The 16,727-nt window shown below is 42.3% G+C and overlaps 1 protein-coding gene across 3 annotated transcripts in view; it reads right to left on the minus strand.

Moving 5' to 3' along the window:
- ATP6V1A (ATPase H+ transporting V1 subunit A) overlaps positions 1 to 16,467 on the minus strand; it is a 30,548-nt gene extending 14,081 nt beyond the window's left edge. The window contains exons 1-4 of one of the 3 annotated variants that reach the window (XM_015637218.2): positions 16,366 to 16,467; positions 3,890 to 3,984; positions 2,106 to 2,234; positions 379 to 593 (exon numbers count right to left, since the gene is read on the minus strand). In XM_015637218.2, coding sequence (XP_015492704.1) covers positions 379 to 593; positions 2,106 to 2,234; positions 3,890 to 3,971 — 426 coding nt within the window. In that variant the 5' untranslated portion in view covers positions 3,972 to 3,984; positions 16,366 to 16,467. Of the gene's footprint in view, positions 1 to 378; positions 594 to 2,105; positions 2,235 to 3,889; positions 3,985 to 7,380; positions 7,532 to 16,365 lie in introns of those variants that run through there. The other 2 variants (XM_015637228.3, XM_015637237.1) reach the window with 2 other exon arrangements.
- Between the last annotated feature and the right edge of the window lie 260 nt (positions 16,468 to 16,727).

Here is a 16,727-nt window from a genome sequence, read left to right on the forward strand (position 1 = left end):
TGCAAAGGGCTAAAACCATAACATTTTCCAGCTCTAAGGCTACCTTTTGCAAAATGTGTGCTGCAGTCATTGTTTTTGTTCAGGCAACACCTGCTCCTGCTAGTGCTTACTGAAATTGCACCAGTTTCTCTATGGTTTAGTAAATACATTAAAACTCTACATTTCTTATATGCAGCAGCAACACACCGTAAGTTGTATCCAGTAAGTTTTGGTGATCCACATCCAGTCTCAAACATCATTACCACCTCTTAACACTTCTTTTTGCAAACTTCAATAAATGCAGCATCAGCTACAGGTCCCAGCAGTCAGCACACTGCTCCAGGCCTCAGCTCTGGGGGTGGAGGAGCAAGAGGGGAACACAGGATTGTCAGAACCTACCCGCAGATTTTTGGAAGGTGTGAAGTCCCATTTGATATCTCGGCTCAAAGCTGAGACGTTGACACCTCTGGGGATATAGATACTTTTGGTCAGAGTGCTGATGTCCGAGAGAGGTCTCTGGATACCATCAAAAATAGCTCCCATAATGCCAGGCCCCAGTTCCACTGATAGGGGCTTCCCAGTACGGAGCACAGGATCTCCTACAGAGACACCAGCTAAAGATTTGCTGAGGAAAAGTTCATCCAGAACAAGAGAAAGAAACCAGGCAGAAGTCATCAGGTTCACAACATCATACTCTCAAACCCCTTTTCTGACTTTAAGGTAATCCTAATCCTATGTTACATATCACATAATTTAATGAACATATAGGCTTTATACAAAATTCTGAATTTGCTGAAACACCAAAGTTCACCATCCTCTAGAGAGGCAAAATAGTGACAAATACTCCGCTTTATGATCATTTGTTCAAGTCAGCTGTTGTTGGCAACTAATGTCAACTAATATGGATGAGTTCACTGGAGTGACAGGCAGTGGGATGACAAAACATTACACATTTCTTACATCTTCAAATCTAGAAAACATATTAGGCTGTTTAAGGCAGATAGTTATGAAATATGGAATTTTTCACTTCAGAATTTGTTTAGAGAGCACAACTGCTTTGATCTTGAGCCTTGTACAGCTTTTTTCCAACAGCAGCCTAATTTTAAAAGGAGTTTGTCCAAGACCAGCACTACTGCCCTCCTGTCTTGTATCAAGTTGTCAGGTCTATCCACTACCTAAGCTTCAGAGATGCACAGTAGACTTTTCTCTGCAAAGGGCCGGCACCTTGGCAGAAGGCCCTGCTAGAATACAAAAGAAACCTCTAAAACCTATACAAAACTCAAGGGATCAAATACAAAATGACTTCAGAGAGGCCTATGACTGAGTTTCTGCTCAACAGGAAATTAAAAGTAAACCATACTTAAACTTGTTCCACGAACTGATGGAAAGCTACTCGATACTGTAACAACGATGCCAACTAAAATGATAAATTATTACAAAGAGACAGCACCTAGTCAGCAGTTTAGCAGCAAGCTCCTCAGAACCAAGGTTTGGGAGCCAGTACAACCTTTTTTCCAGGCTCTAATGATACAGCTCCCCTTGGGAGGCCGGGCTTCAAGTTTTATGACTTCTTTTCTGATATTTTCTCACATATATATATACATGTAATAAAAATATATATTTTAAATTGCCTAGATTTTAGAATATATGCTGCATTATAGCTGGACCAAAATGCTGTAAGTCCACTGCAGAAGAAAAAGTGTAATCTATTATGCTTGGCAAATACTCTGTCCAGAAGAAGGCATCCTGTCCACTTTACATTTCTTATTTAAACATTATACAAGCACTGTTATTAAAAGAAAAAAAAAAAAAAAAAGATGCAAGAAATATTGCTTAGTTTTGCCATTTATGGTTGACACTTGTCAATGGGCCTTAACAAAGAGGCATTAAAATGCACTTGAATTCTAAGGTATACTTTGATCTCCAGTTAAAAGAAGTCTCCTTGCTACACAGCCACACAAGATAAGATTCACCTCAAAACCATCCAAATTTACGAAACACATGCAGAACAGATGTTGTGCCAGACCCCAGAGTATTGAGGGCTTATTTCCATCCTCTTTACCCTAATCACCAGTACTGTGGACTGTGTGGTCTGGCAGCACAAGAGGGAGCAGTGAAAAGGATACACGTTTCTTCATACACCTGGACAGTTGCCAGGTCACCTTCCAGCCGGATAATCTCCCCCACCAGTTCACTGTGTCCTACTCGTACCAGCTCATACATGGCAGCACCTGCCATGTTGCAGGCTGTGACCACTGCAAAAGACAGGCACATAGGTGAGTTGTTTTTCTTGAAGCTCAGGAAATTCACCCATTACAAGCCAGTATAGAACTGTGCAGCATAAACCTGGTATTCAGCCATATCGGACACACTCTTAAATTCACAAAAGGATGCCACAACTCCTGGTATTTCTAGTTTAAAAGTCAGAAAGAGTACGTCTTCATACAGTTTTCATTCTGTCCTTTACCCAGAATAACAGGACACTATGAGAATGTAGTACTTCACAGGACAATTCAGGCCATAATTTCTCTTATCTATCTTGACAGATTGCAAACGTTGAGGCTGTGAGATGCTGCCAACTTTGACAAACAAATTCTACAGGCACTTCTCCCTTGCAGTGAGCTGGGCTTCATTTTCATCTGAATAAATTAAAATCCACAAGAAAATGGTGAAACTCACCCAATGTCTGGTAGTTACATAAACCAGTGGTTGGGGGTCAGCATTTTCAAGTCACTTAAACTCCTGTTTACCTTGGTAGCATCTGGATGCTGACATACACAAGCCAAGGCACCTGCTAAATACCCTTGCATTTAAAGTGAAGCCCAGAAAGCTTTTAAGAAAACACTATTCTTTGTTTTATTTTGTAGAAAAGCAATGTGTATCTTAGGGCACTTAAATTAACTTTCAACAGATGAAGACTGTTGTGCAGCATGTTTTGGGCCTGAAACTTCCCACCACTTTGAGTTAAGATTTCAGCAGGTCATATATGAAGTCCTGGTTGCTTTAGAACAAAATTTATTATGCCTTGTATATCATGATCACAGTAATGCACACAGGATTCACATATTTACATAAAAATACATTTTCCACTTCTTGAGAAAGAAAGCTGTGTCAGTTTAAAATTGTTTCTAAGTACCACTTCAGCAGTTACAGAATTTGCAGTTAGACTTGTGCCTATTTAGATAGGGAATTTTTTATTCATCAAATATGTTGCATTAACAAAAATACTTTCTGATCTTCTGTTCTCACATTCCCATCCTTTCCTTCAGCTCTTGAAGAGAAGGCAGGAGGGAGTCGAAAAGCCAGTAGAGTCTGCATGTATTCAAAAGCTGCTGCTATCAGAGCCTAAACAATTTCAGTTGATAAAGATGAAGAGTCCTCCTTCTCCCAGCTGCACTATCACCACATTGTATCACCTTCCCTGACTCTTTTGTTGCCTTACTGAGCTCCCCCAGCCCATGGTGCAGCAAACAGAGCAGCTTGACACTGACAGGGACTGAGTATCTCAGAAAGCACAGGAGCAAACTTTCAGTGAGAACTGACTGTATACTTCATACCCTTTTAGAGAAGTTTAGCACACTGGGCCCTGCAGATTTCCAACCAAGGGGCTTTATCTCATACAGAAAGGTTACCTTTTGTTTTTACTATTGTTGTTTTTACTCAACTGACTGCTTCTGCTCTTTACATTTTCAAGAAAGTTAATTAATAGTAACATCTTGTTCGCAGCTTTTTTAATAGTTTATCAGACTATAAATCAGTAATCCTTCTTGAAGTCCCCCACCCAGAAAAAAAAAAAAAAAGATGAAAAGCACCACCCAGAGCTCTTTTGTACTTCTCTGCTTTCAAGTGAAGATTAACAAGATCCTAGATAAAACAAAATTTATTACTTCCTTTACAAAATAATACCTACCAGGTCCTGAGACTCCATAAACATAGCCAACAAAAGCCTCTCTGTCCTCATCACGGATTTTGGGGAGTTTGGAGAAGTCCATTTTGCCTGTTCAACTGAACAAAATAAAAAAAATAGGAGTCAGTCTTGAAGAACATACACATATAGTAAGTTCCTCCTCTTTCCTTTGCTCTCTACTTATTTCCAGTTAAAAAGAATTCTGAACTCATAGCCTGAATCACCTTAACCACTATAATTTTAAAGCTGCAAAAAGTGAAAAATTAAATGATTTAAACAAACAAAAGATCTGAAATTCCTTGATCTGAGATGCAGAAACACAGGGGTAGAACATCAGGTAAAACATCACTTTATAACAAGTGCCACAGAATGCTACTGAATGAAAAAAATATGCAGTGCAACAATTCCCTAACACTGCATTGTTTTTAAGCTTGGTAATAGGATATCTAAATGAAAATCTCTTCTGTATTGTCATTACCCTCCTTCAAAATATGGAGTTTTCCATGATTCTGAGTGAGTGAGAGAATGTTCTGGGTCTGCTTTACTGCCACCAGTCTCTAAAATGCAATACTACAAATATTAATTGTGCAAATTCAATTTTGCTATCTTAAGGTGCTGAATCACAGCATTTAGAGGAAGAAACACAGATTTTCAGAAGGACCAGCACATGAACACGTGAGTCCTCTCTACGTGTCTCACAGCTACATATTACGCAGTTTTTGCTCTCGGTGAAACCCACGGAGCATTACAGAAGAATTGTGCTGAATAATGGCCAAAACCCCCAATTTGCACCAGTTAAACAACAGGCTGTCATCTCTTGCCAGTAACTGTTTAGCAAATCTAAACAACTGGCACTGGAAAAGCTGTTTTATCAACAGACTTCCTCCATCCATGTTTGTCCTGCGGCCGATATTTGAGCTGTCCTGCTTCTGGTGCGGATCAGAGGATTTAACGGTTTTGCTTTGTGAGCCCTCATCATGCTGTGTGTTACCTTGGAAACTGATGGGTGTTAGAGCACTGTAAGGCCACACTCTTCCCATTTCTCCTGTACAGACACACTTAGGACACAGCACTGGAGAAAGGTGCACCGCAGCTGCCCCAGCACAGAGCGCTTTGTGCTAATCAACAGCCAGACCCCTGCTTTGGTGACATGAACTGGGAGCCATCAGTTGACACTCACACTCAAATCTTTGAGAGAAGCCTAATCTAACCCAGCATCTTCTACAAGGCACCAAATATAAAGGTATACTCAGGCTTAAAAACCTGCCCCATGTACAGTACGCAAGATAACAACTCCATTTCCACCCTTTCCAGCACAATTAAAGGATAAGTTTTTGCCTGTTCTTTGGGAGCAGTAGCTGACTTCTGCTATTCTTGAACTCCTAGAACTGTTTTCCAGCTTTTTAATACAACAATACAGGTCCTTGGCCCCTCAGCCTCTTTACTGATCTCTAAGTTTTAAATTGGTGGCACTGCTCCATAAGATAAAGATCTCCCACGATGCCAAACCCCCGCTCATCCTGAAGGAATAGCTTCTTCCAGGCTCCATGTCTCGGTGGACTGTGTGTAATGTGTATCATGGCTGCCACTGATTTATTCCACAGCAGCCACCACAACAGTTGATCATGGCTTAGTCAGCACCAGCTTGGAGCAGACCTGCCAATGGGTCTTGAGCCCAAAGGCTGAGCCAGATATCCATGAGATCCCTCTACCCCCCATAGCCATAGGTTATCTTTCACACTGCCTGGTGTTCAGACCCAGGAAGCAATTTTAATTTCATTGTTTTTTTTCTCAAATGTCTCCTCTGACAAATGGCAGAGGGGAGGTCCTCGCAAAGCAATCTGCCGTTCCTGAGCAGCTGGTATGAGCTGGTTCTGATCTGACTAACACAACTATCTCACCTTTTTTACTTTTAACAACTAAAACATTGCAAAACTCAAGCAACCATAATTGCTGTTCATGCCAGAAGAAGCAGCTGCTCTTACAAATCAAAATTAAACATTTACTTCAATATACCATACAGAACAACGTCCAGTGTCCTACTACCAACATCATCTCTAAAAGCACAGTAGAGAGTTAAAACCACATTCTCATAACTGAATTAGTGACACAGCCTGGCAATTAGACAACATCCCATATGAAAGAGTCAAATTACAAAGGCAAGGAAAAGCAGGAACACTGGGCCAGTTTCAATTTAAATTAACTTTTCTTCATAATCAAAACCTGCTTGAAGTGACTGTTTATCTTTTAGGGAGGCAAGAACCTCAGAACAGCCATTCTGCAGTTAAATGGCAACATCCTGACAGCCAGCACCTACCTCTCTTGTTCCTGTGGCTGCTCTGCTCCCTCTCTGTTCCTACAGCCACCTTTCCAAGTCACAGGCCCAGCCAAGTAAAAGCGTAAGGGATTCCCCACTCGACCACCTAGCAGCACACTAATAAACTCTGTCTTTACCATCATCTCTAGCATCTGCACTAACAGCTTTTAAACACATACCTATTAACTATTTCAAATGTAAAAGATGTGAATTCTTTCTCACTTCTGCTATGCCTCTAAAATAAAGTCTATGCAAAGCCAATGCCCACCCAACCAGGCTGACCTCTTTCTTAAGGGGTTACACATCTCATAACACCGAATACAAATTAGGGGGAAAAAAATTTTAAAAAGCTGCTATTTATCTCTGCATCCTTTTCTTGTGCTTGTGTGGTGGCACTACAGATTTTCAATTTATATGGAAAAGTCCTTGAGGGCCAAAATGCTGCATTACCTTCCTACCCTGTTGGATGTTTCCATTGCCAGTAATCAAAGAAAATGAAATACCCTAAAGCATGTATGTACCCCAGAAGCCACAACAGCTGACCATTTTAGAAATCTACAGAACCCCTGAGGCCTTTGAAAGGCCTCTTGCCAACACAGGATATTAGGCACTATATGCATTTGCCTCCTACAAAAGTCCACTAGCACACCTATGTAGGATATTAGCTTAATTTTAATTCCCTTATGAGTAAAGATGCATCTTGTATCCTTTACAGTTTACATCTTCCTTATCTAAAACAGTTCACCAATTGATTTCAAACATGCTCTTAAGCTCTAGCAGTCATACTCTGATTTACAACACCAGAAATCAAAGTATTACTTACAGCAGAACCTTCTTTGACTAAAAGGTGATTTATTACACTGATTTCAAAGTCCTAATTAAATAAGAGCCCATAACCTGAGCTTTCTATCTTGGTTTGCCCCTAGCACAGTAATCTGGTTACACAGTAGCCCAAAAAATGTAACTGCCCTGCTCTCAATGTTGGAGAAACCCGTTTTCCTTCACTGTTCCTGCGTTTTGCATCTAACACTTGATCAGATGTAGAATTTACATGGTGAACTGCCTTAACACAAACGTCTTTTCAAAATTCAGACTCCAGCACGGTTTTTAGAAGAAGCCTTCTTGCAGCAAGGAAGAAAATCTACAGCAATTTTATAATATAACCACAGATCCTTACCTTATTTTGCAGAAGCAGGGAGTAACAAAAACCCACAGGCCTAATTAGAAAGCTAGAATTCAGCAGTGAAGCATCACCGCTTGCGAAATAATCGTCCTTCTAGTGCCCCTACACAGAGGGATGAGAAAGCCTGCTGCAGAGGGGAAAGAAATTTCTGCCACACAGCAGAGGCACAACCACCTGACTTGATGAGTCATCAGTCTCTCCCTCTCTCCCACCAGCACCGAGGAATGCCGCAATAGCAATTCCAGCCACCTCGAGCCCAGCTGAACTCCCATCTGTGCTCTCCCTACTGCACAGGACCGAGCAGAAGAAATTAAAAGGCTTTGGTGTTTGCATTAAGGGCCTCCTACAAAGCCGGGAATCCCAAAGTCTCGAGTGGTGCATACAACTACTCAAAAATCCTTGAATGGGGTGCATGTTTTCTGCTGGAATCCATTCACTGCCATCCCTCCGGTGTAACACAACCATGTCAGTGTGTGCTGTGCTCTGGAAGAGCTTAATAGAACAACTGTTTAACAACAGACTGCACAGGGAGGCACTGAACACACTGCAATACTAATTGCCTGGGAATGCTGAACAGTATTGATTGCCTCCAGGAGTCTTGTGGGGCTTCCTTATACACCAAAGCCCTTCCCCTGGCCTGCAGAAGCATTAATGCAATTGCACAACATCCAGCACCTCAACAAAGCAGAGAGCTGTGCCACGCTGAGTGACAGCTGCTGGAATCTGTTTTCAGAGATCGACAGGCACTGCCCTGTATGCTGAACAGAACACAAGCAGCTGTGTGATCCCTCCCTAAGAACCTGCATGAAGCTGAAGAGTTCCCTGCAGTCCTCACAACTTCTCGAGTCTATCTTCACAAGTTCTAGGATCACCAACACTTCAAATTGGCACAAAAGCTTAGACACTAACCAAAACTGTAGTGAACAGCACAGTATCAGTAATTTGGAAGCAGCAGCATTACATCAGTAAATCACCAGTGCTAGGATCCATTCTGCTGGAATAACTTTGAACTTGAAAGTCATAGATTTTAGTACACCTGAAACAGACTAATGTGCTTTGATTTACAAGGGTAGAAAAATGGAGTCAGAATATAAGTCCTTACATATGAATGATATCCGGGAACGCTTAATAGGCACGAACAGTAAAATGTAGCCAAAGGAAAATTTCCAAAGAAAATCATACCTCCCCCTCTTAGTAAAAACCTGGACATTACAGGACAGTAAAGATCACCACCCACACTGGACAATCAGCTTAGTGTCACATTGGAGTGATGCTTCAGATTCAAGACTGCCAACATTTACTATGTTCACCTGAGCAGACTCTGGCAAAGAGTAAATCCCAGCGTCCAGCAGCATGAAGATCTGTTGCAAGGGCCTCATAAGTAACAGGATAATCACTGCCACAGATTTCCTGTAACAAGGACAGTTCATACTTCCCCTTCTAACAGATGATATCTTTATGAGGAAGTATTAAAAAAAAAAAAAATACAGTGCCTGAATTACTAGACAAATGCAGAAGTTAGGCAGGATTTTCCTATCTAGAATTTGGGATATTGTCCCACAGAAAACAACACGCCCAGAACTCTAACACAGGTCACTGGGAAAGGAAGCCCAATAGTATTCTCAGGAATCCTGCTCCTTCCTACCACACAGTTATAATTTTATTATAACACAGCAGGGAAAATTAGTCCAAATTTCTTAGTCACTAAACAACTGAATTGCTGAGATTGGAAGGCACCTCTGGCAATCATCTACTTCCAACACCCAGCTCCACACAAGCTGATGCAGGCTACTCAGGGCCACATCCAGACGTGTTTTGATTACCTCCAAGGATGAAGACACCACAACTCTCTGGGCAACCTGTTCCAGTGGTCAGACACCCTTGCACTTAAAAATGTTTTCCTATGTTTAATGGGAATTCCCGGTATTTCAGTTTGTGCCCATTGTGTCACGTTACTTCAGCAGGTATCACTGAGAAGAGTCTGGCTCCATCCTCTTTGCTCCCTCCCGTCAGGTGTTTATATACTTTACAGTAAGATTCTCAGAGCCTTCTCTTCCTGAGGCTACATAATCCCAGCTCTCACATCTGCTTTTCCTACCTCCAAACGCTCAAAAATGTTTGTGGCCCTTTTCTGGATGCACACCATCAAGCCACATCTTTCTTCTACTGGAGAACCCAGAACCAGACACAGCACTCTAGATGTGGTTTCCATCAAGTTTAACCAAGGTGAAAATCCACTTCCCTGAACCTGTTGGCAGGATTCTTCCAAACACGGCCCAGGATAGTGCTGGCTGCCTTTGCCACAATGGCACACTTCAGCTTGGGGACCCCCCAGCTCCTCTCAGCACTCACTCAGTCCTCAGCCTGCAGCAGTATGTGGTTATTGTGCCTCAGGTGCAGGACTCAGCACTTCCCTTTGTCAAACTTCCTGGGGTTCCTGTCAGCCAATTTTTCCAGTCTGTCCAGGTCCCTCTATATGGCAGCACAACCCTCTGCAATATCAAACACCTTCCAACTGTGCCATCAGCACTCTAATGAAACCAGACAGGAGTCACGTCCTGTGCTCAACACAGCCACAATGCTCAGTCTTCTCATGACATTGTGAAGCAAACAGCACCAACCTTCTTGCCATAAGCTCCGAGCTAGAAAGATTATTTCTTCAACTCAAAATATGGACGTTTTTCCATCTAGTTATTCATACAATTTCAGTTGTCACATGGCACTTTGAAGCCACCCCTGCTCTGGAAAAATCTGGAACCTAGTTAAGCAATGCTTAGCTACATACTGTGGACCCATCAGCAACCCTACAAGACCATTTATCTTTCACATAACTTGTTCCTTGGATTCCTATAAGCCCTGTCATCTCACATGAGGCTTGCTTTGCTCAGCACATGTACGTGTAAATCCATGTGTACCCAAGGAAAGAGAATTATGTTCCCACTGTCACTGCAGCACACAATGGCTACAAAGTGAGACCATGCAACACTGAATTCATCAAGTCCACCACAAGCTCCTACTGTCCTCTTCCTAAAAACAAATAGGGACTTAACTGTGGGCATGCCAATACATACAAGTTTGATACTTCAAACAACTATATGAAAAGTATATATCCCTAAAGCAAGGGTGTGAAGCCTGTTCATGCAAGATGTACCACCATCACAAGTTGTTACTCAAGCACCCAAGCTTTTATTCAGCAGCTTGAGAAATTCCTTGTTAGCCCAGAACAATACTAGAACAAAGCTGTTTGAACAGGACCGAGAAGTCAGCAGCAAAAATAAAACTAGATAGAAAGGCTGGCAAGGTGTTCATTGCTTAACTGCTTTGACCTACTCAAGATCTGATCAGCTCAGCAGATAAGCAGCCTTCAAACATCAAATACAGTGAAAATGCTGTATCTAAAATTGATAAAGATCCTAGCTAAATCCATTAAAATACTCCTGTTACTAGGAGAAAACCACATTGTCCATGTGAAAAAATGTTCATCAACTGACTCATATGCTACAGTTTTCCATAATAGGGTTTTCTATACCAATTCTTTCCTCTCAGCTGAGGCTTCTCCAGAGGAGGAAATTGATGAACCTCTCCTTAGATCTTACTTGCTACACTGCTTCACAATTTTATTACTGTGAAAAATTTTACATTCCTTTCAGCCTGCTACACATTCTGCCCTTTCTTTGGCTTGATAGACTTTCCCACAAAAGAAAGATCTAATGCAACTGAAATCCAAACCATAATACAGAACACTAATACAAAATTCATTTCTGTGTTCTGCAGTGACCTTCTTTTCTTATCCTGATCCTGTCAACTAGCTGCTAGGGTTGAAAAGTTCTGCAGCCATCTGCTCAGTGCAGAGCTCAGTCATTTCCTCTAGATGAACAGTTTTCATTAACTTCACTAACATTACTGGCAGACTAAAATCCACCCTAGCCTTTATTAAGTAAAAGTCACTCAACTTACAGGTGTATTTGGCATTGTTACTTAAAATATTTTTTGTTGCTCTAACTGTTAAGATGAAAAACATTAAATTAAAATGAATACATATCTGCAAGCAACTATAACAGCAAACTTTACTCCAGTTCAGCAGAGTCACTTCTGAAGAGCTGAAGATCTTACCTCAACAGACAAAAGGTATGCAATCTGACAAAACAACTGTTGCTAGATTTTTAAGTCAGGCTCAGTTTTACACACAGAATCACATGAGTTGTCTGGGCTCATTAAAACACATCATCTCCTCTTAAAGTCATCTCACTACTGCCTAACTCCTTGTCCCCAGGTGTAATGGCTAAAATACTGAGCATGAGTTTGGAATAAGCATTTCATCATTATACTTAAGTATAAACCACCTTTAAAGTTAGGATATTATGGAATCTTCAGTTTGTTATGCAAGGTACTTGACAGCTAGTTTGAAGAGCTGAGCCAGGAGTGAGTCTGCATGAAAGTCTTTGAGAAAGATTCAACATCCCTAGCAGATAGAAGTCCTCTTTTATAGTACCTTTGATATAATGAAACACCTGGTTGGAATCACAGCATACCTACTGGCACTGGATTCCAGTAAAACAAAATTAAACTGAGGTTGACTTTTTCTGTAATGGAAAACTGCATCTTTATGTTTTAAAGCAAGTTAAGCTACATTTGGAAATTTTATGTTCGATCACCTGAAATGTTTACAGCTTCTTTAGAACAGCCAGAGGTCTTCCAACACATTAAATTTTAACATTGTTTAAACTACGTATTGTGGTGGTTGTCTGAATATCTATCAGCTCATGAAAATTTATCTCATGATAACAAAACCCTCAAAATTTTAAGGATCCATAGGCAATTCACATAATAGAATTGCCAATTTAGATAACTTTACCAATATAGCTTGCAGTTAGTCTGAAATACCATCTTAGGTTTTTTCCCTGAAGAACTGCTTTTTAAGGTCTTACTTTCAGAGCAGGAAATAAAGTAACAAGACAGCGTAACAAGAACAAGGACCAAATGTTTGTTCCGCTAACTGAAGTTCTTGGAAAATGCAGTTTCTTTGCTTGGTTATTAAAAAACTGTCAAGTCATTCTTCAGGCTCTCACACAAAACTTGCATACCTGAAAGCTTTTGTCCACCTATAATAAGTTATTCCCATAAAGGCACAGCTGTCTCTCTATGATGTCCATGGCTTTTCCCGTATCCTTTCTATACCTCCTCACACCCAACCATCCCAACCACAACAGGACTGCTCTTCATGCTTAGGGCACAGAACACAGACCAGTATCACAGACATCCAAACCACCTCTCTTTTACATGAACCACCACAAACCACTTCAGTAAGCAAGCATAGCTTACAGCAGCCTAAAGATGGGCCACAGCATCTTCACAGCACGTATTCTGACATTTTTCTTGGGGTGCTGTCTGGCAGAAATACAATTGGGCAGACTGGTCAGCTGAAACTCACCAGAGCACCAACATTTCAACTTGGCTATGAGAACCCTTACAACACGAGCACTTTTCAATTGATTAGGAAGGACAAGGATAAGGCATATTATAGTACAGAGACCCTCTAGAACACCACCTCCCTCGAGCATTTGTATCTGCAATGGGTCTATTTTCAGCAAGCTTTTTCGCTCATTTATCTGTTCAGCAAAATGAGTCTCAGTTAACTGGAGCAGCTTCCCATACTACTTTTGTTCCTTGCTGATTACATTTGATTTGAACATAACAGACTCCCCAAAATGTTGCAAACTATGACAAAATTAAAAGAGGGGCCACTGTCAGACAAATTATTTCTGAACGGAGTGACCAGTGACACTGAATTTTACTATTACACAAGCTCAGAGGACTAGTCAAGCTGATGAAGCAAGCAAGTAAATTCAACTGCTAAAATTAACAAGGTCTGTCAGATTTTCAGGATCTATCCAGAGACATCTTACTGATTTTTAAAGTAAATGTAACATTTCAGTAAAGCCAGGTATTGGAAGGCAAAGTCTGTTAGAACTGCCATATTATGTATGGCTGTCTAAAAAAGCTGTCAGCAAATGGTCAATGTTTCTAAGATATGGGGGTGTTGAACTTGAGAGCTTAAACACAGGAGAAGCAAATGCTTGGATGAAATATAGTAACCAAACAAAAAGTATTTATGAGAATGCAGAACTTAAAGCCATGAGAGAAGACCAAACCCAATAATTTGGCATAAGCTTAGCTGTCCACTCTCAAAGGGAAGAATGGAGTGAGCACTTCAAAGACAAGCAAAAAGCTTTTTGTACCGTAAAAGAAGATACAACAATGACAAACAGAAGATCCGGTCAAAACTGGTTTTGCAAGTTGGACATTTAGGTGATTATTGGCTTACTCTGTACAGGAAAAAAAAGGCTGAAAAGTTTAAATTAATTCTGCTTCTTCTGCTGGAGTTTCTCTCTGCCCAGCTGGAAGGCTAAAGAAGTCACATGATTTAAGATGTCGAGTAAGAATGAATGAGCATGATATTCCAGTTGACTACATGGTCTGCTTTCCTTGGTAAAATTCCAGCCTAAAAAAAAAAAGTCATGTGGATGCCATTGTTTAATAATGCCTCAATATTTCCAAGTCTGAATTTCCCTGTTTTTTAACCAATGAAACGAGTATGGGGAAAAGAACGTATTTCAGGCAATGTAGCATTGGGATGATGCATGGTTTGTGTTTTGTAGGGTTTTCTTAAAACGACAGAGAAAAAAAATAGAGGGATTACTACTTGGTCAGCAGTAGCATTCAACATTTTATGGTTAACATCAAAGTAACCAAAGACCCCAGCTAGGTTATCCTGTAATCTTTTTACTCTTTCTAGAAGAGTATTTAGGAATGCAGCCATAGCTCACAAACATGCAATCTAAAAGCCCGAGTGAAACCCATAAGTAGGAACTTTCAGGGTTTGAGAACACAAAACCAAATCATTATGGAATCAAAACAAAGAGGGGCTTGAGAACCCAAAGACACAGTATTCTGGCACCAAAACACAATAAGGAATGCACAGTGCCTCTAAAAGGATCTTAATTCATGGGAATCATCTGGTAACCTGCTGGTTTATAGCAGCTTTGGAGGACAACGTCTAACACCAGCACCCATGCAAGTCTGGAAGATAAATGCATGAAGTCATACTCAGAAAAAAAATTAGGCAAGAGAAGGACACTTAAGGCCCACAGACTTTGTAAATCAGGGTCAATGAGGCATAAAATGGTTAATATATACTTAGACCAAAATAAAAGCTAAATTTAAGCTAACGCTCTCTAAAAATGAAGCAACACTAATTACTCATGGCTCAACCTGTATTAGCACTACCTGCAGAAAATAATTCTTGATTTGGAAAATGACAAGAAAGCATTTACAGGAAACAGAGATCTTGTGTTACTATTGCAACACAAGGCCACAACCCCCCTTTGAACAGTCAGCTGATGCCAGCAGCCATTTTCCACTGTTGCCTTAATTTCTCCTTCCCTGTTCTCTCAAGTTGATGTCCATGGTGATTTAGTATTTCTGAATGTCAGACTTTACCACCTGATAACAAAATCAAGACTAATTTTTTCCCCACATAAAAGAATAATGCTTTCCCAGAGGACATTGCATTACAGAATGACAAACACAGCAAAAATAATCTGTAGTATTTTTGGTAATTCAAAGATCTGTAGATTCTGATCTCACTTTACATATTCTTACATAGAAAATAATAAAATGTAGATATTGTTAAATATTTATATTTGCTGGTCATTGAAGAGGCCTTTGAAAGGAAAGTACCACACTGAAAAGCCAAACATTCAGCTGCAGCAGATCTGCACAGTGCAGTCAGAAGTCAGCACAAATACAGCACAACTTAAAACATACTGAAGATCTGCCTCAGTTGCTCAAACTTCCACCCGCAAATGCCAGTTTGTATTTGTCATGTTTGTGCTAATAAATCACTTCTAGCAGTCTGTCAACAGGTTTTCCTATTTTTCCACCCCCTCTCCACTTCATCAAGAGGAATTAGCATTTGAAATGCCATGCTAGATCAAATAGCCAGTGTACTTTGCTGAAGTATTGCATTACAATGAATAAAACTATCACCAAATTGCTTTTATGAAAATTCTCTGAGGGAAGTCAGTAAAATCTTAGGAAGAAAGACTTTACTTTCCTCCTAAGACAGTTTATCACTTTGGGCAACTGCATGGAATGGATGGATCTTGACACATATGTGTCACATACTCCAATATCACAGCTACCTCTAACACGAACAACATCATCCAGAATCCAGTCATGCAAGATGTCTTCCTCGCCTTTAAGTGAATGCCAAGAGTGATGTTTGGAACACCTCATCTAAGGCAGAATTTTTGTCACTGGCTACAGGAATAGGAAGCACATTTGATATGCCACCAGGATATTCAACTGCAAAACAACGGGGGCTCTTCTGCCACCGATGGGCTGCAGTGAGAAGCCCGCATCACCATTCCTCTTCCATAACCTTTGCTGCTCGCTCTCTGCCGGGCTGCGGTCAAGGCACCGAAAGATTCAGATCCACCCACTCAAGATGGTGGGATGACCTGGCACTGGAACCCAGCCACTATCCAGCCGGTTCATTTTCTGTAAGGAATTCTGGCATAACCCTAAACCATCTCATTAGGCGTCTTCCACGAGCGCTCAGCAGGTTTTTCATTCAAGGGCTGCTTCGCCTTCCAGGTCCCTTCTCGCTGGGAAGCGGGGCGGAGAAGCGCATGGCCGCCTCCAGCGGGCTGTCCTGCCGGGACACGGCTCCGTGAAGGTCGGCTGCCCAGGGCCCCGACGACACCCGCTCCGCAGAGCCGAGGGCCGCGCTCCCTCTGGGAGCAGCTCCACGGCGAGACCGCGTCCTTCCCGGGCAGGATCCGAGCGGGGAGGGGAGCGGCGAGAGCTGACACCCCCCCGCCCCTTCACCGCCGAGGAGGGCAACCCCCGGGCACAGCTCGGGAGAGGCGGAGGCAGCGGTGCAAGGCAGGGGGGAGAGGGGGCAAAGAGTCTCACCTGGGCCGACCCGGCGCGCCCGAATCCGCCCGAGTCCCTCCGGCGGCGGTAAAGGAGGCGCTGGATCAGCTGACGCCGGGCCCCGCGCGCATGCGCCGCGCCGCACACCGGAAGCGCCGGGCGCGAGCCGTGCCCAACTCTGGGCGGAGCTTCGCCCGCCCGGCCGGGGCCGCTTCCGCGCAGGAGCGCACCGAGCGCGGTGGGGCGCGCTGATTGGTCCTTCTGCATCACGTGAAGGAATCCGCGCCCCGCCCCCGAGACGCGCGGGGCCTCCCAATCCTCCCCCTCCCCGCGGGGCGCGGCGCGTGCGCGGCGGGGGCGCGCGGATGGGGCGGGGCGGGTGGGTCATGGCGGGCGGGGCG

This window comes from Parus major, chromosome 1 (genome assembly GCF_001522545.3).
Source record: "Parus major isolate Abel chromosome 1, Parus_major1.1, whole genome shotgun sequence".
Classification (NCBI taxonomy): domain Eukaryota; kingdom Metazoa; phylum Chordata; class Aves; order Passeriformes; family Paridae; genus Parus; species Parus major.